This window comes from Lutjanus erythropterus, chromosome 16, assembly GCF_056507025.1.
Source record: "Lutjanus erythropterus isolate fLutEry1 chromosome 16, fLutEry1.hap2, whole genome shotgun sequence".
NCBI lineage: Eukaryota > Metazoa > Chordata > Actinopteri > Lutjaniformes > Lutjanidae > Lutjanus > Lutjanus erythropterus.
The window spans coordinates 29,962,556-29,986,097 of record NC_139332.1 but is presented as its reverse complement, the minus strand read 5'-3'; the positions used below and the strand labels follow the sequence as shown (position 1 = coordinate 29,986,097).

Sequence of the window (23,542 nt, the reverse complement as noted above, 5' to 3'; positions counted from 1 at the left end):
TATGTAACAAACCAGTTCACATTTCCACCGATTTGGAAGTGGAACCATTGTAGAATATTACAAGACCACTTTGATTCTCATGGAAAACATTTTCTTTTAAGGTTCACAACCAGTTTATTTTCGGTGTAAATGCTCAGAGTATTTTAAAATTACTTGCCTAAACTGGAACAATGGTTCCATGTTGGTGGAAAAGGCCAATCTGAGGGTTCTATCCAGAACTTTCCACCTTGTAGGGGTGTTAATGACATCCCATTCAGGGAGTTCTACCGAAATCTTTTTATATTCCAAGGGTTTTATCTAGAACCAACCCAGGGGCTTTTGCTGAGAACTCTTACATTAAGTACCAAAGAACCCTTGACAAACTCGTGAGGAAAGAGTTCCTCGAGAATTTCAACAATCCTTGAAGGACCCTTTCTTTAAAAAAAAGGTTCCTCAGAAGCAAGTGGTTCTGAGTAGAACCTCAGCCCTTCAGGAGGAACCCTTTAGGAACCCTTATTTCTAAGAGTGCACCAGGAGAACCAGAAAAAGTTCTCCCCGTTGCCAACAGTAAACATTATTTTGTGAGCACATGGTATATACAGTAAAACTTCTCAGCTGCAAATGTTATAAATTATTTTCACAGAATGTACACGTAACACAGTTCAATGTAGTGTTTTCTCATGTGTTACAGTATGTCGTGTCATCTGATGTCCGTGTGTGTGTGTGTGTGTGTGTGTGTGTGTGTGTGTGTGTGTGTGTGTCTGTACTGTGCAGTATTAGTGCTACAGTATATAAGCACATGGTCGAGTTTTGCAGAGGAATGGTAGTCATGAGAACAGCCCCTGTGTCTGTCGATGCTACATTTAGAGAAAGTAATCACTTGGGACATCAATGCCACTCAATACCATTACAAGAACAATACAACAAATAGTACACAATACTCAAGGGTGGAATAGTGTACAAGTTGGAGAGATGACTGATCTTTGGCTCAAAAGGTAAGAGATTACTTTTCCGTTGAATCTACTGTATATAATTCAAACAGAGTTGGTTTCTTTGCTCTTGATTGTTCTTCGGCCACTGTCCTCTTCAACGTCTTCATATTTTCTTCTAGGGTTATCATCCAAAGAGGTTTGTGTTCTTTTTTTGGAGAGCCCCCTGAAAAATACAAATCAAGGAGAGCTCCGTCTTTCCACGAAAAAAAAAAAAAAAATACTGTCACCTTTTGAAAAATAAGACGCATACTTCGTCTCAAATGCTCAGCACATGTGGTGCGAGCGAGTCCATCTGTACTTTACAAGCTTCAAAAGTCTCTCCCTGTGGCCAGCACTGGGCATGGAAAACTGTCTTTTTGAGTCAGTGGTTTCATCCCCACGGACTGTCTTCATTGTAGTCCCTGAAAGAAAAAATGTCTGCCAGCCAACAGCAGTCCTTTCATGTGCTCTCAGTGCAACAATAGCAGTAATGAAAATGGGACTAGCAATGAGAGGATTGAGAGGGATGTGGCCGCCACTGCAGAGTTCGTCCGTACACTCTTCTGGACGTCTGGCAGCCTTACCACTGGGTCATCTGCTTGAAGATGGGAGATAAAGGAGACACATTAGTACCGCATACTTACACCCCAGTGTAATCCTGAATGTACCTGATTGTTTTAAGGTCACGGATAATTAGAGAGGACACAGGGTTGGTCAACATACCTGCAGGCAGTCTGTTGGACGGGTTGTGAACCCCACCCCCAGCTCCGACTCCAGCCCCACCTGTGCCTTCTTTAGCCACTCTGGCCTGTTGAGAGCCTGGAAGACAAGAAGAATGCCATCAATTACTCTGCTTGGGTCTAACGCAACCGTTAGAGGTCATTTTGCTGGTTTCCTAACTCACCATCAGCAGCTACGACGTCCACCCTGAGCCTGAGGCACTCCTGTCCATGGTGGTGCAACGGTTTGGCTGTCGGAAAGAAAACAACATAGGCGTTAACATCCCAACTAATGCACTTATCCTCCACTGGCCCCTTAATTCACCGGCGCTCATGCACACCCACGCACACACAAACACTTGGCAACAGACAGACACAGGGACAAAGCTTTAGGACGCCATCTGTGACCGGGTGAAGTGTGTCTTGTCCTGCCGTTTATCTAATTACAGCCATGGTCAGGGTGACAACACTGCCTGCTCTTTGTGGTTACATTCTAGAAGGGTAAGTATTGCACAAACTGGGCAAACCGAGCCAACACCCTGGTTGACGTCCATGTCAAGCTTCAAAGAGGTGGACACACAGTTCCAGTATATCTTGGTCAGTGGAAAAACACACAGAAACCAGCAGAACTTAACTCTAACCTCACTTCCTTGTGAAGGTAGAGTTTTTTACCCACGCTAGCCTAGGGGCTCTGGGGACGGGAATGATGGACAGGTCGGTCAGTCAAGACTGAAATATCTCAAGAACTCTTCGGTGGATTGCCATGAAATTTTAAAGACACACCCATGGTTTCCGAAAGATGAATCCAAATGCCTTTGATGATGCCCTGACTTTTCCTCTAACACAACCATGAGGTTTGTGTGAAATGTCTCAACAAATATTGGACGGATTGCAATGAAATCTAATTAATTATTAAAATCTCATTTTAATAATTTTGTTGATCGCTTAACCTTTCAACTAGTCTTTGGTTTGGTCATAAAGACCAAATATTTGCACTGTTTGGAAGTAACAGTACCGATTTCAGTGAAATTTCAGTGTGAAGGCCCCCTGAAATCAGATTTCTGGTCAGCAGTTGGAGGAACCTCACCAACTCTGACCTCAAAATCCAAGATGGCTGCTCTTTGCATCTAGCATAGTGAGAACTGTTTATTAGCTCTGCTGTCTTTTGTGTCTTGTTAAATCAGTTCTACACACAGGAATGTCCAGGTTATATTTGTGGACATGTTGCTATGGTGTTTGCATGCGCCAAATACTGTGTAAAGCAATGTTAACAAGCAAAAAACCTGACTTATTGTACTGGAAAGTTGGTGTAACTACATTCCCAGCTCTGACTTCCAACCTCCAAGGTAAATGGGATGCACCATTAGTGTCACAGAGCCGGTAGCATGGCTGTTGACTCTTAGCGGATCTGTTTGAATACAAGACCAACTGGCAAACAGAAAAAGAGAGTGAGCTATGGTGACACTTACAGATATAATAGTAGCTTTCTCCTTGGCGAAACTCCTTTCCCAGAGTAAACGGAGTGAAACGCTGGAACTTTTCAGAGAACTTCTCCGGAGCGTGAGGAGCAAACGGATGGCCGCACTCCCAGCGCATCTGATCGTACGACTGGGGCTTGCAGGTGTCGTAGTCCTCGCGCTCCACCATGTAGAGCACGTATCGCTCGGCATCCAGCAAGGGCACCTCACCCTGAGGGTAATGGGGGCAGACGATGTCCAGGTAGTCATTGAGCTTCACCTCCACGGCGTAGTTGTCCCATAGAAACCTGCGGAGGAGAAGGCAGAGGAGGATGGTTATGCAAGTGGCAGGAGACTGATAACCGTGGTTATAGCATCGGAGCGGTAATAAATATAAGCCTCAAAACCTGTGATTATATATTGATCGGCTGCACGTCGGTGTACAACAGGGAAATCAGAGGAAAGACTGAGAGGCCTGAGAATGAGAGACGGAGAGCAGGAGGAGGAGAAAGTGTTTGCAAGTGAGGATGTGCGTGTGTGTGTGTGTGTTGGAGCGGAATGAAGAGGGAAAACGCAATAACGGGAAGAGTGATCTGCAGAGGACATGCGCATAAATATGGATGAACGTGAGGCGAGTGTAGCTGCTGCTGCTGCTGCTTGTGTTGCAAGTTAGGAGTGAGTGCACATTGATCCCGTGTCCCGCAGGAGCTGAATGATGTTTACAGAGAAACATTAGCAGTCAGTTAGCCCGTCAAGACGGGAGATGAGTATCGACATCTGCAGGGCTACACACATACACACCCACACACACACACACACACACACACACACACACACACACACACAGATAGAGAGGCAGAATTCATGATGACAAATTCAACCTCAACAAAAGCAGAAGAACACCTGAGTTTACTCGGGATAGAGACAAGGATGAAAATTAGAGCATGACCTATATATTGGCTGCCTGATATTATCAGCCTGATATTGTCCTGTCATGGCTACATCAGTCTGTTTTTTTACTTGCATAAATGTTTTCCAATATGAAAACTTCTTTTCTCTCTCTCTTTTTCTCATTTTAAGAAATTTGCAGTTTGATTTCTTTTTCAAATGGCACTGCCAGACAAAACACTGTAAAATGATCCCTATACGGAACAGAATGCAGATATAAATATAAGCAGAATTTTATGTTTATTTCCGGTTTAATTCCAGAATATTTTTACTCCTTAATATCTCTACCAGCACTGGTCCCAAACATCCAGTGTCTGTCGGGCTCTAATATAAATAAAGGTCATATATGTTTGAACCTATTCATTAGGGTTGGCGAGATGGGCAGACACATACAAAATGAGTCTGGTGACGGCCTGTAACTGTCTCCCACCACACTCCCTCTCATTACAAATACAGAGAGACAGTCAGACTGTCTGCCTCCCCTCCATTCCTCCCTGCATCCCTCCCTTCACTCCTCCACCCCCTCCACCCTCTTTACGATGGTCTTATAAGTAAACAAAACTTTTTTGGCCTTTCAGCCGGCTTCAAATGTCCCCACAAACGAAATTTAATTATTACAGACACTTTAGACTAGTTAAATAACAATTTAGCACCCTCTGAGGCAGGTTAAATTGGCCTTATCTCAACTATCCATGATTCTTTCCCCCTCCCGGCTTTTCTTTCAGAGATATTATGAGTTTATCTCCAGGGAATTGTCACTAAAGGTATTTCAGCTTTTGTCCCCTTCCCCCTGACTGAGTGACTGCTCCAGGGGCGGCTCACAGCTAATGCTCTCTTCTCAGCCAAAGCCATCTATCACCGGGCCTGGAGCGGTGGCTGGCCGCTAGCAACACACACAAACTCACACACACTTCCCAGTAATTCTCATCTATCAACAACCTAAAGCAGTAGCTACCTACTGTTTGCACCCACACACACATTTTCACACACACACACACACACACACACACACACCTCCTCCCAGGTTCTGAGCTCCCAAGTGATGCCTATCAGTTTACCGTCTCCTACTGTTCTGGATCACCATGGGTTCCCTGAGAAAGGCTGAAATTCAGCAGACTTAAATATTTTCACAACACACGAGGAGAATGTGTGTCTAATATAGGGTTTTGTTGCTCTTGCAATGAATACACGGAGGGTTCATGAGGCTTTTCAACAACCCCAAACAAAAGAGGCAGCCAGCCGGTGCATGAGTTAAAGGGATAGTTCGGACTATTTGAAGTGGGGCTGTGTGAGATATTTATCGATAGTCAGTGTATTAGCTACAGTGTGTGGCGCGGCGCCAACACAGAAGTTAAGCAATGCGCTGCTGTGGACAGGGTCAGCAGCAAAATGTATTTTAGCCACTTGAAAAAAAGTCCACCTAAAAAAAAAAATCAATATCAGTTTAAGGGTACACTTTATTTAGAATATTTTCAACACCGTACCTTGCTGTCAGACAGCTTTTCCTTGCAGGAAACCACAGTTATATAAGCCAAAAATTGCTCTCTCCAAATCAACCAAACTCCATAGATGAAATCAGTAATTTTACCTTGCAGAACACGTGAGGTGCTACCTAGATTTGCGAGATTGTTTGTGTTATTGTGTGACTTTGGTGAATCTGAACTAACCTTTTAAAACAAGAAAGTGACACAATAGCACAAACAAACTAACTGATGAAGGCAAAAGTAGACCAGTAACTCCCATGGTCTGTGAAGTAAAGTTAATGATTTTGCCTATGAAGTTTGGTTGCTTTGAAGTGAGTGACATTTGGCTTACACAATGGATAAACTCAAAATTCCAAGGCACCTTACTTCTATAGATTTTTGAGTTTTGAGAACTAATAATCTTTTGTTGAGATAATTTACTTTTCTTATTTAGATAAACTTAAATCTTATAGTTTTAGAAACTCCGCTTATCCTAACAGACTGTAATCTACTGTGTGTAATATAGTGATTATCTATAAGTGCCTCATATAACTCCACATCAAATAATCTGAACTATCCCTTTAAGCTACTGCCATTTAATCAGACCGACAGATCTCAAAGAGTCACAGGTTCTCAAAAGCCTGCAGGGTGCAAACCAGACACCTTGAGCATGAAGGAAAACACACCACTGGAGGCATTTTTCTCCTCGAGTGGATTTTTCTTTGGGAATTTTCTCATAAAACACTGTTACTAAATGTAACAAGTAGCATTTGGCGGGGTTCGTGTGCGTGTGACAAGCTCCATATGTGTGACAAACGATCAAAGTGCGCGGGCGCAGGCCCCCGTCGCTCGTTAGCTGCTGTTGTTGTTTGTGACCAGTGGTCTCCCTGGTACCCCCGTGGTAAAAAAAAGGGGACAGACGCTGTGGCTCCAAAACACAGGGCCCTGACTCCTGCTCCTGCCTCCCCTCCCTCCCTTTTACCCCCTCCCCTCTCTCTCTCCGCCTGACTGCACCCCCTCAATACTGATGACCAGATTAGCTGGCAACACCGTAACAGCAACAACATAAGAAAACAAGTACCTTTTTCAGTATACTGATGAAACTTCCATCTAACTGCGCTGATAATATTGTGCTCCAGCCAACTTTTCAGTGGGAGGGAGCAATAATTATCATTTTGCCATGGTCCAGGCAGCTTAGTGCTTATCTGCAGTTTGCCTGCCACGCTCTGTTTACCAGATTGGCGCTAAAGTGTTTTTTCCCCCTGCCACTTTCAATTCCAGTCGAATCGATAACACTATTGAACAAACACTGTTGTCTGCTTTTGCCTGACAGAGTTATCATCCCCCTGCAAACACTGCAAACAAACCCCCTTCACCCAACCCCCCCCACCCCAACCACCACCCTCGATTACAAACTGGTTGTGGTATGCTTCCAATGTGTTCATCAAAAGGGGGTCGAAGGGGGGTGCAATTAAAGCACAAAAAAGGGTATTAAAGTTGCCCTGGAGGGGGGTAATTATGCCCTCCTGCTTCCCACTTCCCAGCCCCTTTAGGCTGAGAGTTTTGGGGGGAGGCAGAGGGCATGAATAGGCGTGGGCAGGGGGGGTCAGAGGGCTGGAGTTGGAAATGGCTTTTGAAGTCTCTCTCTATTCGAGTGCTACAGTTGCTTTATCAATGCCGCTGGTTCATACAGTGTCTCTATTCACCGCTGATGGAATACCTCACTTAGCAGAGAGAGCAGCGGCTGAATACGCACCCGGGGAGGCTGGCTAGCCCCTTTTATTAATGGCAAATAGTTTTAATTATCCCGCTGCCTTTTGTTCCCCTCTAACGCCTCGGCATTGAAACGTTCCACATCATCAGCTTAATTAACTGATTGCGGTAACGCACTTCAAAGCGAGCTTAGGCCCGCGTGTGAAAAGGTTTAGCTAACAAAGTCAAATCATGCCACCTTCGCTTTAGCACACAAAATCCTCTGTCTGTCTGTCTCCCCTCGGTGTGTGTCCCTTGTTATTTTCCTCTCGCAGACTGTTTCCCCCTCTCTGTCAATACGCTGTCTCGATTTATCGCCATTGTTTATCCCAGGATTCTCTCTTCTAATGACAGTGACGCCTGGAGCTTCGGCAGAAGTTAACAGCACGGAGGAGCTGTTGCACTCCCTGCTTAAGGATGATTTGTGGAGCTATGGCAGATATGCAGAGAGGATTGGGTGCATGTGTGTCTGTCTAAGCCGGAGACATTTAAATGTGTGATTGTTTGTGTCTGGGTGTGCATGTGTTTGCGTTTGTAGAGCTCTGAGGAATCTGGGAGTTTGTTTTCACTCGAGATAAGATGGATAATAAATGCCGATAATGAATGCAGATGATAGCAGCGAGCAGAGGTGGCAAAATTACCCACATTCTTTATCAAAGTGAGGCGCAGACACGACTGATTCAACTTCTTTACTCAAGGAAAAATGGAAAAGTACAGGCTCTGAAATGTAGTCAAAGTATTAAAGTAAAAAGTCATCCTCTGAAGTACATTTCTACTGGCTGAGCCTCGAGTCTCCCTCTCATCTGTTTTGTAGGACTGAGTTTAGTTAAAACATTTTCATACTGGTACCGTTAGAGATACCGCTTCCTGAATGACACTTTTTTCAATACCAATTTTATGAAATCCATTTAAGCAAAACTAAAATTGCATTTCACACTACTGTGCAAGTCATTTTTTGCTTGCTTTTATGCAATCAAACCAGTTTCATAACATAAACTTAAGTCGTCCGTTTCAGCTTTTTAGTTTCATGTTTCAGTACCTTGGCATTTCTTCACTCAAAGCAGTTTTACAAAATAAAAAATAAACCACAAGTTGAAGATTTTCTCCCAAAGCACTGAAGGCTGGTATCAAAGAACAAGGCGTTTTTTGATACTCGATAGTACTGAAGTTATTCTGTTGGTGCCATAACAGCATCAAAGTTTGTTTTTTTACTGTTTGGTCTTGTTAAGTCTTTTACATCATCATCAGTTGCACTGATGGATGCACCAGGTAATCGTCTTTTCTGTTATTTCTGTTGTTATTGTTTCACCCATTCAGGTCAAAATCTTGATGTTGGGAAAGCAGCGTGCAAAAATGCAAAATAATCAATAATTCCCATTAAATGCATTACAGTTAAAGTACCAAGCCTGTTATGAAAATGTAAGGAATAGAAAGTAGAAATATTTGTGTTAAGATATAGAGAATCTATATTTTTTGAAAGGATTGCTATTACAAACTTAAAAGAACTGACTCTTCAAGCTGAAAACAATGTAAAAGGAAATAATCTTTGCAAATCAATTTCATTAAATTTATTTGACTAAAAAACTTGATTTTTTGAAAAATTGTCTTTTCAAAATCGGTCAGCTTCGAAATTTATGGACAATTGTTAATTGTTACTTCTCACCTCTGGCAGTAAGGGAAAGTCAAGTGGACGAGTGGGTGTGGATGCAAGTGCACAATCTGGTGAAAAATAAACTACAGGCGGTTCCTGGCCACTCTCGCTCCTCTCCTCTGCTAAGAAGGAGGAATTCCTGATTTATTGGAGCCTCTTCAGGAGCCGGAGTCTAATCTCTCTTCTTTAATCTCTCTGGCCAGCGTTTTGCTTTCTTCTCCACCTCTACCCCCTCCTTTCATCCATCCATCACCCTCTCATCTCTGCACTCTATCGCCCTGTGGAATGCTGGACCTCTGAGGCCAAGGGGCCGCAATGTGGATCAAAGGTCGGACAATCGCCAAGTCAGCACCGCAGAGTCTTATACACTAACAGTCAGCAAGAGGGAAGCCTGTGCATTTTAAGTTCTATTTACTGGTGTTATGATGGGAATTGCTCTGAAGATCGATTCAGATCTATTTTAAAGTCTGCAAAGGCCATCGTAGGACAAACTACACATTTATGACCACGCTATCTGAAAAGAGGAGGTCTAGTCTACTTAAAGGGATAGTTTGTATTATCTGAAGTAAGGCTGTATGACTCATCAATAGTCAGTGTATTACCTGAGATGTAGAGAGGAGAACCAGGACAGAAACTGAGAAATGTAAGGCTTAATCAATATGATTTTAAGCATATACTATATTTAGAATCTTTTCATTACTTAACCTTGCTGTCAGACAACCTTTTCTGACAGGAAACTTCTGTTACATAAGCCAAATACGGTGCTCACCAAACTCCAGAGGCAAAATCACTAATTTAACCTGGCAGGACACAGGAGTTGCTGGTCTACCGCTGCCTCGATCTGTTTGTTCGCCTGTGTTATTGTGCGACTCTGGCGTTTTAAAAGTATAGTTCGGATTCACCAAAGTCACAAAATAACACAATCAAACTAACAGATCGAGGCAGCGGCAGAGAAACAACACTGTGTTCTGCGGGGGAAAATTATAGATTTCGCCTATAGAGATTTGTTGGTTTGGAGAGAGTGATATTTGACTTGCATAACTGTTGTTTACCATCAGAAAAGGCTGTCTGACAGCAAGGCAAAGGGGGAAAAATATTGTAAATATAGGTTAACTTAAACTGATATTGATTTCTTTCTAAGTGGACCTTCTTTAAATGGCTAAAATAACTTTTTTTTTTATCTTATACGATCCTACATCTGAATAATAGTAATCTGAGGTATTCCTTTAAGGTTCGTAAAGGCCAATCGTATGACAAACTTTTAGGAAGACTACATCTAAAAACAGGAGCTCTAACCTACTTAACCTGCACTGTCACCCTAACCACATAAACATGATTATTTTCCTCCCGGGTTTTACACACGCCATTAATGCGACTCAAAAGGTGACTGGCCTACGTCGCGGATGAGTGAACCGGAATGTGGGGACCACCTAATCGGCTCGTCCAAGCCTGGATTATTGGGTGGAGCAGAGGCTGAGCTCGGGTCCATTCATCAGCACCAGACCCTGCTTAATACAGGGGGCTTAGAGTGGACAGCGAGGCCCGTATCAGGGGCTGAGGGCTGGGGCGCAGAGTAAAGGGTGAGATGGGCAGGGTGGGGCTTTTTTTTCCCCCCACCGCTATTGTTCTCACAAAGAGAAGGGGTATTACTCCTTTACACTGGCGTTTTGGAGTTCAAAAAGAGACACACCGACCATGCATGTGTGTGTGTGTGTGTGTGTGTGTGTGTGTGTGTGTGTGTAAGTGTGTCCATGGTGGGGAAAGTGAGAGGTGTTAACAGAATAATGAAAGACACTGGACACAAGGGAGCTATTTGTGTCAAGATATGTCTGTGAAAGCTACATGACTCCATGTCAGGGTGTCTACACGTATCAGCAAGTTAAATGTACAACCTTTTAACGCCACTGTTTATTTAAACGCACATTATAGCAGGGGTCTGTCTCACACTATAACCATAACAAAAGATGTAGTTTGACTCCATGAAGTTGCGGTCAAAACAATTAACTCAAACTCAACCAATCCCCGTGAATTCTGCACGACCTTGCAATTTTTGTCCAATCAACAGCTCCTCTGAAAATCTGACCCATCATGGTAACCTCGCGCAAGTTATATATATATATATATATATATATATATATATATATATATATATATATATATATATATATATATATATATATATATATATTTTTTTTTTTTAAAACATTTTGTCACTGATATTGAAAACAACACAAGGTTTTTCATTATTATTGTGCACTTTAGTGTTTTTTTTAGATTTTATGCCTGCTGTTTTGTTTTTGCTTCTTTGTGGAACAGCCCCCCATCTGCACATCTTCATTTACAAATAAAGCATATTTTGTTAAATTTTTTGCAATCCTAAGCATTTTTGGTAAAGTTACTTAGAACACTCAGGACAGAGTGTGATTTTATTCTCACCAGATTATGCAAAAACAACTTTATTTAAATGTTCACTTGTTCCCACATGCATTAATTTTTCAGAAAAGCTGCAGTAAAATCAGGCATTTTAGGCCTCAACAATCACAAAAAAGCCTGTGAAGGTCCTGATGGGACTTGAGGAACAAGTTTTATTTACATACGTTTAGTCACCAACTTCCTTCCTGATGTTTTCCCACAATTTAGCAACTAGCAGGTAGCTAGCAGCGGTTAGCAGGAAATGCATGTTACCTTGAATGAATTACAGGTTTCTCTGCAACATATAACATGTCTGGCATTAGACATTTTAATGCAAAGATGTTACATGTTATAGCTTTAAATTTATGCCAGTTTTGTAAATGTAAAAACAGACATACTCCCCTGAGTAAATACATTTATTGTCACTTACAAATAGAGCCAGACAGATACCACAGGCCTGATACTGGCCTATCAAAGATATATCTGTCATATCTGTATTGACATATATATATTGTCTAATATGAAAACTTTCTTTGACAGAACATGATGCAGATGCAGATTTTTATTGGCAGCATTTTAGCATTGAGCATTTTAACAAAAACCCAAAAGACTAACAAGATAAGACATGCATTCAAATGCAACTCTTTAATACTTTTTAAGGCCTTATATTAGTAAAAGTGGATTTATTTGATATTTTAAGACTTTTCAAGGACCTGTAACCACCGTACATGTGGGTGGTGGCACATCAGAGAGCGCTGAAACCTTCCCGAGCTGCATCATGAGCTTAGTTAAGCTGGCCTGTTTAACGTTTTCACTCTCAGCTCTTTCTGTTTCATCCGTCTATCTATTCATCCATCAGTGTCAGCCTTCCCCTCCCACTCTCTGTCCGTCTTTCATCACTCAATAAGCAAACCAGATCCTCATGTCAACTCTGTCCCCTCCCCCACCCCGCCCCGAGACTCCGCTGAACCAATCACAACCTGTCCCCGTGGTATTCCAAATATGCAACTTTTTGACCCACCGTTTGCACAGCCACGCACAATGCAGCGTGGGCATGCTCGGGTCGTCATAGAAACAAATATGGTCTGACTCTCCCGGCTCCCGCCCACTTTAACATAATATTCCAGCCTTCAGTTGTTTGCACCGTGTGACTTTTTGTCATCCATCTCAATCAGCTTTCTCCCTGTCTGTCATTCAACCTTTGTCTGCGCGGATCATTGGTCATTCTGCCGGCGTTCTTGGCTGAACTAGTCGAGCTCCTCTTGCCACCCCAGCAAAGCGACAAAGCTTTAAGTCCAGCAGAGAAATAATTGGCTGATTCCACGGCACTAAGGAGGCTTAGATGAATACATATGCTCTTTCCAACTGTCTCACGCTGTCCCCTGAGCCATTTGTATCTTATAAGGGGCCAGAAGAGAAAGGTCAACGCTGACATAACATTTCTCAGGAGGCAAATATCTGTACAAGAAAATCGATTTTGCCGGATTGATTTCCACAAGGTAAAACTTTCATGCGCTGTGTTTTTTTCTCCTGCAAACACAGTCTGAGGTTGTGGCTTAATGAATTCCATGAGGGGATTTACAATATGTGAGTACAGGACCCGGATATTAAATTGACTTTATAAAAATAGTAGTAGGAGCAGTAGTAGTAGATATTGCTTACAGATACCTAATACACTGTAAAAATAAACTTTCTGTTTTAAATTATAATGTTCAGGCTGCCTTGAAATTTTAAGTTCACTGAATTTGAAAGGACAAGTTGAGGTAATTTTGTAATAATTCAAAACCAATTAACTTTCTGAGTCAAATGCACAATTCTTACACAATGCATGCTGGGAAATATGCTAATATGATGCTCAAGTTCCTTTAGAAACTTAACAAACAAACAACTCAAACTCTTAAGTTTTGAAAGTTTTGCCAACTATTAATCTTTTGTTGAGATATTTTACCTTTCTTCTTTAAATAAACTTGAATTTTTGAGTTTTAGAAACTCCCAAAAGGTTTTTGAGTAAACTCACTGAAGTGAAATTGAATAATGGTTAATATTTTAATATTTTTTAATTAAAACCATTTAATTTTCAGGCACCCAAATAATGACTACTAAGGTTCGCAGCTCACTGTGAACAAGTTTTGAATACTCTTTTGTTTCTAAAACTTAAAGAGTCAAGTTTATCTAAAGAAAAGAAAAAAAAACTCAACTAAAGATTATTGGTTGGCAAAACTTTTCTTAGTTCATTTCAAGACTCAAAGATCTATTGCAGTGTGTTGCCTTGAAACCTCTGTTTTTTAAAAAACTTTTTTAATTATGAGCTAATTAATTGTACAGTACATTCAATCAACTCATATTTCAATTCATAATTTTAAGTAAAAAATACTTAAAGTTAGATTAACTCATGTTCATAAATTCTGAAAATGAATTGTAGACATTTTAATGTCAATTAACTTGAACAAATAAAACCTGTACATTAAAGAGAAATGAGAAAAGTTCAGTTGGTTCCAGTTAATTCCTCTGTGATTCTTACACTGATAATAATGGTAATAATAGAAGTGACCTCTAGGGGGTGGCAGTAATTGCTATGACATGTTTACACAGCAAACCCAGACATTTAACAAACAAGACAGAAAATGCAAGGGGAAAACAAAAGTTACACAATGGCTCTTATTTACACAACAAAACAAACACAATGGTTCATTTTCAGAGATAATATCTGACTCTTGCTGACTAATTCATCCTCATCCAAACACATATACGCTGTGGGTGCACCGACTGTCACCAAGACTTGACAAACAAGTCTGGAGAACACACACACACACACACACACACACACACACACACACACACACACACACACACACACACACACACACACACACACACACACAAAACATGAGAAAGAAAGTGCAGGCTCCACTTATAATCATAAATCTGTGTTCTACTTGAGTTTTTCTTCCTCTCTGGTTTTTGTGTGGGGCTGTGAAGCAGCACAGAGAGGAGGAGCAGGGCGTGAAGGAGGCAGGGGAAGTCTGCTGCGATGATAAGGAAGAGGCACGAGGATGGGCAGGGTGGGGGAGGAGGAACACTGACCAGGGCGACATTGATCAGAGGAGAACCCCAGATAGAGACTTAACAGCAGAGATTTGACAGCGGGGGCAGGCGGGGAGGCGGATCCCAAATCATCCTCAAGGCTCAACAGTTGAGCGCATCCCTTCATAAAAACAATTAATCACCATTAATCGCCGCTAATCTACTTATTCTCTTTGAGTTCCTCATTTGAGCCTGGGAAATACAATCAACTCCCAAGTCCAGACTTTTTACAGTCTTGCGTGTGTTGCTGTGTGAGAACCGTATTGTTTATTGTGCAGACAGGATACGCTGTTTTCCCGGGAAAAGACGTAGCCAGGAAGTGCAGCACTTCATAGAGAAACACACAGCAGAGCAGACAGCGTGCAGACTCTGGTAGCACTGACAGCACGCCTGCGGGAAGTTAAAACCTTTGGCCTGATTCTCTATCTGGTGCAGTCAATAAAACAAGGCCTCCTGCCTCCGACACAGCACCAACAAGTGGAAATATTGAACAGAAAGAGGAAAAAAAAACTCTTTTCAATATGGTCGCTGCTGTAAAGTCTTCTTACAGACGATTAGAGGCCGTAAAGATAGGCGTCAACACACTTCAATGATCATTGAGCCTATGAGAGGCGATTACCCTCCGTTTGACAATCTCTCTGGGTTTTTTTCCCCCCAGATTGAATTCGCCAGACAGATTACAAGGCTAGATTAAGCGGGGGAGGGAACAGACGATGCGAGAGAAAGATGGACTTAGGAATTTACTGAAGAGAAGGGGGGGTTTAGAGCAAAGGCTGGATTAGGAGGAACAGAAGTGGGAAACCTGGATGTTTTTCTAGGAAAGTAGCTCCGCTTCAGATTACTTAGAAAAAAACGCAAAAATCTCTTATCTACTGTGTCCACCTAATCAGGAACCAATCTTATCTTTCATCTGTACGAGCGCACAAGCGCAGAAAGCAAACAGACGTGTTAACCCACTCCTACAAGTCTACTATTGTTTTTTGGTTTTTTTTTCTTCTTCATTTAAACCCCTTTCCTTTCACGGTTTGAGTTCTCAGACTGGCTCTACCACTTCCACCGCTTCAGCAAGACACTCAAGAGGGGGAGAAGCATGCATGGACAGACAAGTGAAAAGACCAGGAAGAGAAAGAAGAAACAGGTTTGCTGGGAAGACTAGAGTGGCTTTTCATAGAGGAGGTAGAAGAAGTAGGGGGGGGGGGAGAAAAAAAAAGCGTGAAGGAAAGGGCAAAGTGCCTTGTGACGGATCGCCATGGGTGCCAAGAACGATAAAAAAATTCCACACCTCTTAGCATGCTTCCCTCCTTCCCCCCTTCTCCGAGAGCCAGAGTTGGAGTTGAGGAAATAATAGACTGAAAAGGGACAGCTTGTAAAGTTGAGATAAAAGCCGGTGAAGGAGCGAAGGGGACCGAAAAGACAGGACGGAGGGGGGAAAGAATGAGAGTTTCCCAGAGGCAGAGCCACGGCCGTGTGAAGAGGAGGCTGGCCTGAGTGGCAGCCGGTATTCAGGGACCACCGGCGTGACAGAATGACTGACAGATTGATAGAGGCTGTGCCACTTCATCACACGGCGAACTCTGACCCCCGATCGGTCACACCAGTTACCATTCTCTTTCTGTGGCTCACCGTGAAGACCATTCCCCAATTTGTATGGGAGACATCACAAAACACCCATATTGACTGGATAAATACCAAAAAAAAATCCTTCATGTGGGTGAAACATACCTTAAATAACTGCCTCATTTGAGCCAGCACGGCTCAGAAAGCAGATGCAATTAAATGAATCAAAGCTCAGACAATCTGGAAGCATTTCTTTTTGCAATTTAAACAAAATTAAACAGCTCATTACATAGAAAGACCTCAGAATTTGAGCAGATTAGCTCAAAAATGTGTTATCATAACAGAAGAAGTGATGGCCCAACCTAAGCCACACCCTGTTTTGGTCTGTGCTCCAATAGCAGTTAAGGAAGCCTGGTATTATTCATGTAATACTGACATATAGTTACATCTTAAATAGCCAAAATTGAACAAAATGGTAGCTAACTAGCTAGCTAGCTAAAAATTGATGTAGATTAGCTAGCTACTAGGGGTGTTGAAGTTGCTTTGGTCCACTTTCTCCTCTCATGTAGAAGTGACACAAAAATGCACATCTTATGTTAGCTAATGTTAGCAAAATTCTTGCTAACTCGCTAGCTAATGGTTGATGTATATTAGCTTTCTTCTTTCCTGTAAAAGCGACATATATTTACATCTTAAGTTAGCTAATTTCAATAAAATGCTAGATAACCAGCTAGCAAGTGACTAATGTAGATTAGCTAGCTGCTTCTTTGATCAACTTTCTAATTTTGATGTAAAAGTGACACAGAGTGCTGCAAGAATAAGTCCTAAGACACAGAAATGAGTTAGCATATTAGCACTTCTGGTTCCCTTATCTCGATGTCAGTGGGTCTTTTGTGTGCCTGCAATTTGCCTGCTAAAGAAAGCTTCAAATTTTGTTTTACTACATAAAATATGTCAGTTAATACTCCACTCCTAATGTTTGAAGCTTTTAGGTGTCTTTAAAAAGGTAATTGCTAACAGGTAGGCAAGCTAAACGACACTACAGTGGTTGTCATTGTGATATAGCTCATTTATGGCCTACTGTTAGATTTTAAAATCATGAAAGTGGTGTTTGTTTGTGAAGATTATCTTGCTGAACAAAACATGCAAGTATCATAAACTTTTGTTCGCCACAGAGCTTATTTTCTGCACTAATCCAAAATCCAATCGGTCACACCAGTTACCATTCTCTTCCTGTGGCTCACCATGAAGACCATTCCCAAATTTGTATGGGAGGCATCACAAAACGCCCATACTGACTGGATAAATACCAAAAATAATCCTTCATGTGGGTGAAACATACCTTAAATAACTGCTTCATTTGAGCCAACACAGATTCAATTAAACGAATTAAACCATGGTGAGCTCAAACAATCTGTTTAACCAAAATCAAAGAGTTCATTAGAGAGACTCAGCTCAAAAATGTGCTATCATAACAGAAAAGGGTGATGATGATGATGATGTTAAAACAAACAGCGGATCAAACAGATGTTAGCCAGAGGGCCATGAAACGGTTAACAGACTCACAGAACCGAGTTTGAAGAGGGAACCTGGCCAAGAAGAGGGGGAGGGAGGGAGGTGCTGGAGAGAGGGGGAGACAGGTACAAAGCAGCGGAGGAGGAGGAGGAGGAGTGGGTGGTGGTGGTGGAGGTGGTGGTCTACTCATGCTCTGTCAGCAGGGAAAAAAGGGTGAAGGGAGGAAGAAGCAGTGAATGAGCAGATTGTTGCTTCAAGTTGGAGTTGTAGAGTCCAGAGGGCTCCTGGGACGATGTTAACATCAATCACAGCCGTGTGGCACATGTGTGTGTTCGTGTGTGTGGATGACTGACTGGGTTAATGTGTACAAGAGCGTGTGTGTGAGTCATTCAGATCCGGTGATGTTGTACAAGTGAGCGCTCACACACATGTATACACAGCAGGCTTCTGCACAGACACTCCCTCCACAGAAGACACGTACGCACACTGGCATGCTGGGTACCCGCGCTGACTGGGCGCGCTGGTGAGCCCCCTTTCTGGGAATCAGCTAGCTGTAGCTGGTGATTAAGCTGTTGCTAATCAGACACAAAGGTTATAAATCACCTGATCCAAAGTCAAATATAAGCACTTTACAAGCATTTCAGACTTTTGCAGCACCTTACAGCTGTGGTGAATGATGATTTCACTTCTGTTTCACATTGAATCAAATATAATTGAGCTATAAACAACCAAAATTATGATTCCTGATAGCATGTTTCATGTTTCAAAGTCTGTAAGCAGACTTGGCATCCTAGAGCCAATATCCAAATTATTTAATTTCTTTATCTAAAAAGTTAGGTGCTAGTGACATAAGCTAGCTAAAGTAAACAAAACACTAACTAGCTAGCTAATGATTATGTACAATAGATTACCTACCTAGTGTTAGCTAATGTCAGCAAAATGATAGCTAACTAGCTGGCTAATGACTCATGTTGATGATTATTATTATAATTATTATCATCTAGTGAGCTGGCTAGCATTTAGCTAACATTAGCTAACTTAAAGGGTGAGCATATGTAGCTATTGCAAGTCCTCTAGCAACATAATTTAAAGCTGCTGTAAGGAATATTGCGTTGCTTTTGGAGGCCCCTCTGGACAAAAGCAGTAGCGTTTCTACTGACTTAACCACAAAATATAATTTAAAAAATAAAACAATCTAAATAAAAATCTCGTCTGCTTTTTTTTAACTGGCTAACGTAACTTTGACAGCTAAAATGTAAACACAGGCTTGAATAACTATATAGAAACAACCGATCTTCTCACAGATGGTCTTGTTTGCTCATGTAGGTCATATAGAGATATCATTAATAAATTTGGACTCTTTCATATCCAGTTAAAACTCCTCGAAGTAGGTTTAAGCTAGCTAAGGATAGCAAAACACTAACTAACTAGCTAGATCATGACTGATGTAGATTAGCTAGCTAGTTTGCCAGCATTTTGCTAACATTAGCTAACTTAAGATGTGAATATATGTTGCTATTACAGGTTTCCCAGCAACATCTTTTAACCATGTTCATAATTTGGTTTTCTTTTCAACATAGATGAGCCTAACACATAGCATATCTAAGTGCAGGAAACAGGAAAGGTGACCAAGGCAAAAAGCCTGCTCAACTGTTAATGCAGCAAAAAGAAAAAAGGGGGTGAGTATTAGCGTATAAGGGTAAATTACAGATTCTAGCAGTTAATCCAAAACTGACACACTTTTTAAACCTTGAAAATATATAAAATTAAGTGTTTTCAAGGATTTCCAGCACCCGTACCAACCCTGAAATACACTAACAAGTAAGAGGTCAGAAATTGCTGAAACGACACACAGTCAGGAATAGATTTCACTCATGCTGAAACAAAGTAGTTAAAGTACAGGCATACGACCTTGGAAGTCAGTGGAGCCTAAGGCGTGCTCACACACACGCACAAATTAGTGGTGAGCAGGGCAACTGTGCATTTATATGTATGAGTGAGGGTGTGTGTTGCTAAATCCCTCGACAAACACACTGAGGGGGGTAAAAAAGGAAATGAGCCTGTATCCCATGGAACGAAGTGATCAATCTGAGATCAATTTGATTAACGGCAGCTCCCTGACCAACGAGATGGAACGATAAACCGAGGCACAAACATGTCTCATGAGGGGAAGGGATGGACGTCAACACACTGTATCGAGTAATGGGTCAACGGAGGAGAGCAGATTGCAGGGGGAATGATGAAAAGCGGCAAATGAAAACATCTCAGAAACTCGACTTTTTTTCTGTGAATACAGGATTAAGAGTAGCCAAAGGGAGAGATTTAGCACAGTCATCTGGAAAAAAAAAATAGCAAGTGCAAAAGGACGGATTACCAGTATATATACAGGAATGATCACAGTGGGGATGCAACAACAGCGCCTTTCCATCTGGGACTTTGACTCAGTGAAAGGCTTTGTCACTATAATTACTGCCTTTCTGAGAACACTAAATACTGTAGTTTGAAACCACAGGGGAAATCAGGAGGGAAGCAGTGGGAGAATATTTGAATATCTGCAAACCAAGACAAGACACGAGCGAGTTTGAGCCCAACGTTGATTGATTCAGACGGCGTCTGTTGGTGTGATTGAGTGTCCTGGTTTGTGATTGAGTGATTGTCAGCCAGCCAGGAGTCTCTGTTTGTGCTTGCCTGCCCCAAAGTGTGTGTGTGTGTGCGACTGGGTGTGTTTATGTGTGGGTGCATGTAAGAAGTTCGTTTGCAGTGTGTATAAACTTAACCCTCCTGGTGCCCCCGAGCCATTTCACCCCAGCCATCATCAACCATAATTCTAATTGACCCCCACTTTACTCCGAACGGCCTCCTAACCCCGACAATTTGAGCTCCGATTTCTCCCTCCCTGAGCAATCCATCTCTCTCCCACAGCGTGACCTACTGGGCAGGCCTCAAGTTACCTCCTCTGTCTCTGTCATACACCATTATTACTCGTCTTACCGGCTGAAATATGAACACCCCTATGTCTCCCTGACAGCCACCTAAACCCCATGTGATATCTCTTGATTTAAGAGACGCTGCAACCTCCCACTCCACACAAGAGGTTAGGACTCTCTGTCAGATGGGAGGATATTGCAACAGATATTTCAACACGTTGGGGCTGTGAGTCAGGCCAAGGAAAATTTTAAGTTCTGCCCCTATAAGGTTTCAGCTTATGAACAGCAGAAAATAATGCAAATTCACTGACTTTTAACATCTATTAAATTAATCACCAACTGTTTTCATAATCGATTCATCGAGTTAAAGGAAAAAACTAAAAACTCTCTGATTTCAGCTTCTTATGTGTGAGTATTCAAGAGTAAACTGAATGTCTTTGGGTTGTGTTGCATTTGTGGATGATGCCTTGGGATGACTGACATTTTATGGACCAAAGACTATTTTGATCGATTGATAGAGAAAATGACTGTCAGATTAATAATACATTAGTTAGTTGCAGACCCACACTGCTTTACTATTGCTGGACTCCATACTACACACTCAAAAGACACATCTATGTGGTGAAAGAATCCAAGTAAGATGTATTTTCTGCATGGATCATACATGTTCATGTCCTGAAATGAAAAACTGAGCATAAAAAAAACACAAATTTACTGATTTTTAGCAATGAAACTCAACTTACATAGGGCTGCTTTGTCTATAAAATATCAGAAAATGTTGATTAGTGTTTCCAAAAGCCCAAAATGGCATCCTTAAATGTCTTGAAAAATATTGAGTTTACTTTAGTTTAGTTAAAGGACTCAAAAAAACAGAAAATATTTATATTTCAGACCCTCCATTACTTTTTTCCTTAAAAAATGACTGATGAAAAATGAAAATAGTTTGCAAATCACTGCAGCTCTTCATTGCTGAATTATTCTGCACTCCTGCAAATAAATATACTCAGAAAAATGGGGGAAAAGACACATATGAGCACAAAAAGAGTCCACATGAGATGTATTTTCAGCAGCATTCACAGCAATCTAAAACTGATCCTACACATAACCCCATCGTCTCATTTCTCTGTCCATGAAACCCTCACTTTCACCCATTTAAAAGCAGCAATCTTTTCTCAAAAGTGTGAGCTGCTGTTTAACTCCAAAAAATAACTGGATGACACAACCTGATGTAACTAATCCCACTGCACACGTCCACAGATTGCGAAAGGGATTAAATGTGAACAGGTTAGACAAAGTATTACAGGTAAACAGCACCATAATAATGACAGGTTCGAGCCCAGGAAAAAAGAAAAAAACAAGAAGGAGGGATGAGGGGGAGGACAGACTCCCAACTGTCTTACATTATCATGACAACAGCAGCGAGTCGCCTCTTCCAGCACAAATTCATCCCAACAAGCTCGCTGCATATGCATGAAGTTATTCAAACGCACCCAAAAATGTGTGATAATAGTCAAATCCGCGGTGATAATTGGGTTAAAAGTTAATTTATATTTAAGATGACAAGTAAGATTGTTGTGTGCGCTGACAGAAAAATAGAGTGAGGTTCAGGAGCAGCTGATTTAAATCGGAAAAGACAAATAAAAGCAGATATTTACTTTGGGTTGGTGCTGTTCCAGTAGACGCTGTGCCGCTCCGCTGAAGCAAACCAGGCGCAGACGCTCACAACGAAGCCCACAATCCAAACCAAATCCATGGTGGAGAGACGAGTGGAGGCGTGCAGAGACTGAGCAAACACAACTCAGGTAGGCTGTGCAAACAAATTAAATAAATAAAAAAAAAAACAATAAAAAAAAGTTTACGGAGAAGAGCTGGTCCGCGCACCTGGAAACCGCACGGTTACAAAAACACTTGACGCGCGCAGCGGCTCGAAAAGAAAAACAGTAAACAGAGTCGTTCAGGTATTAAAAAACAAGAAAGCACACAGAGATCAGAATCAGTGGACAAATCCGTAGTGAATGAACGCCTGAGCTGCGCGCTGCCTGGTTTTGTGAAACGCCCACAGCCGCGAGCCCCGCCCACCGCCCCAGAGGGACCAATCAGAGCGCTGTCCGAGAGACGAGCGCACCGCAGGTCTCTCTGTACATGCTGTATGTTTACGTATTGTAGGCTACACATAATTACAGCTCCAGCATGTACAGTATGTCAGCATAAGTAAACAAAACAACATTTTAAAACATTTTTTTTTCTTTTTCTGTCTGAATTATTTTGGCAGAATCTTATTCACAGGCACTTGTTGAATGTTTGTCTATACCTTATCATATTTCATGGTATTTTGGTAAAAAAAAAAAAAAAAAAGAAAAAAAAAAAAGAAGTTACTTTATGCTGAATACTTGTATTGTATACACTTACAAGTTTTCTGATATCATAATATGAAAAATATTTATTTATTTATTTATTTTACAAAAGGCTTCATAGTTCAGACAATAATATTTAAATGTTTAAGCTATAATATGTAGTATTTCCACATCAAATGTTTCCACAATGTTCAAATGTAGATTCCTTAAAAACAATTAAATAGTCTTGAATTCTGTTTGGGACGGTCTAAATAAACTAACTGAATGTTGTGTTGGTGGTTTAAATTTGTCTGAAGTTCACTCAAAGTACAAGAGGTTAATGTAAAAGCCTCTGTTATATTAGTCTTTTGAAGGTAGGAGTGACAATTAAAAAAAATAAATTAAAATAAAGAAATGACCATAAGTTACTCAGAAGAGTACACCTATATTTTCACATTTAGTTTTACAAAATTGTCCTAAAATTTAAAGTCATAATATGTGACTTTCCCACATTAAAATGTCTAAAAACACTTGACATATGTTGTGTACTTTATATGATCCTAAATGTTTACAACAATGTTCAAACACACAGAAATTTGACATTTATTCAAGGTAATGCCGCATTTCCTGCCGTTGCTAACTAGCCGCTAGTTGCTATAACTTACACGAAAACACGGGACATGACTAAATTTAACGTGACTAAAACTTTAATACATGACCTCGTCCATGAATGTGATTTTTGCCACCTATCAGATGAAGAAAACAACTAACACA

The 23,542-nt window shown here is 41.3% G+C and overlaps 1 protein-coding gene across 2 annotated transcripts; it reads right to left on the bottom strand.

Moving 5' to 3' along the window:
* Positions 1-528: 528 nt before the first annotated feature.
* On the bottom strand, positions 529-22,439 carry efna1a (ephrin-A1a). Of its 2 annotated transcripts, none has more exons than XM_084739733.1 (5): positions 22,091-22,439; positions 3,139-3,434; positions 1,855-1,920; positions 1,674-1,769; positions 529-1,548 (listed from the first exon to the last, which is right to left on the bottom strand). In XM_084739733.1, the coding sequence occupies exons 1-5, from the start codon at positions 22,186-22,188 to the stop codon at positions 1,421-1,423; spliced, it is 684 nt and encodes a 227-aa protein (XP_084595859.1). In that variant the 5' UTR covers positions 22,189-22,439; the 3' UTR covers positions 529-1,420. The 2 variants fall into 2 exon arrangements, with proteins under 2 accessions (XP_084595859.1, XP_084595860.1); XM_084739734.1 differs by having other exon boundaries at positions 529-1,545.
* Positions 22,440-23,542: the final 1,103 nt, after the last annotated feature.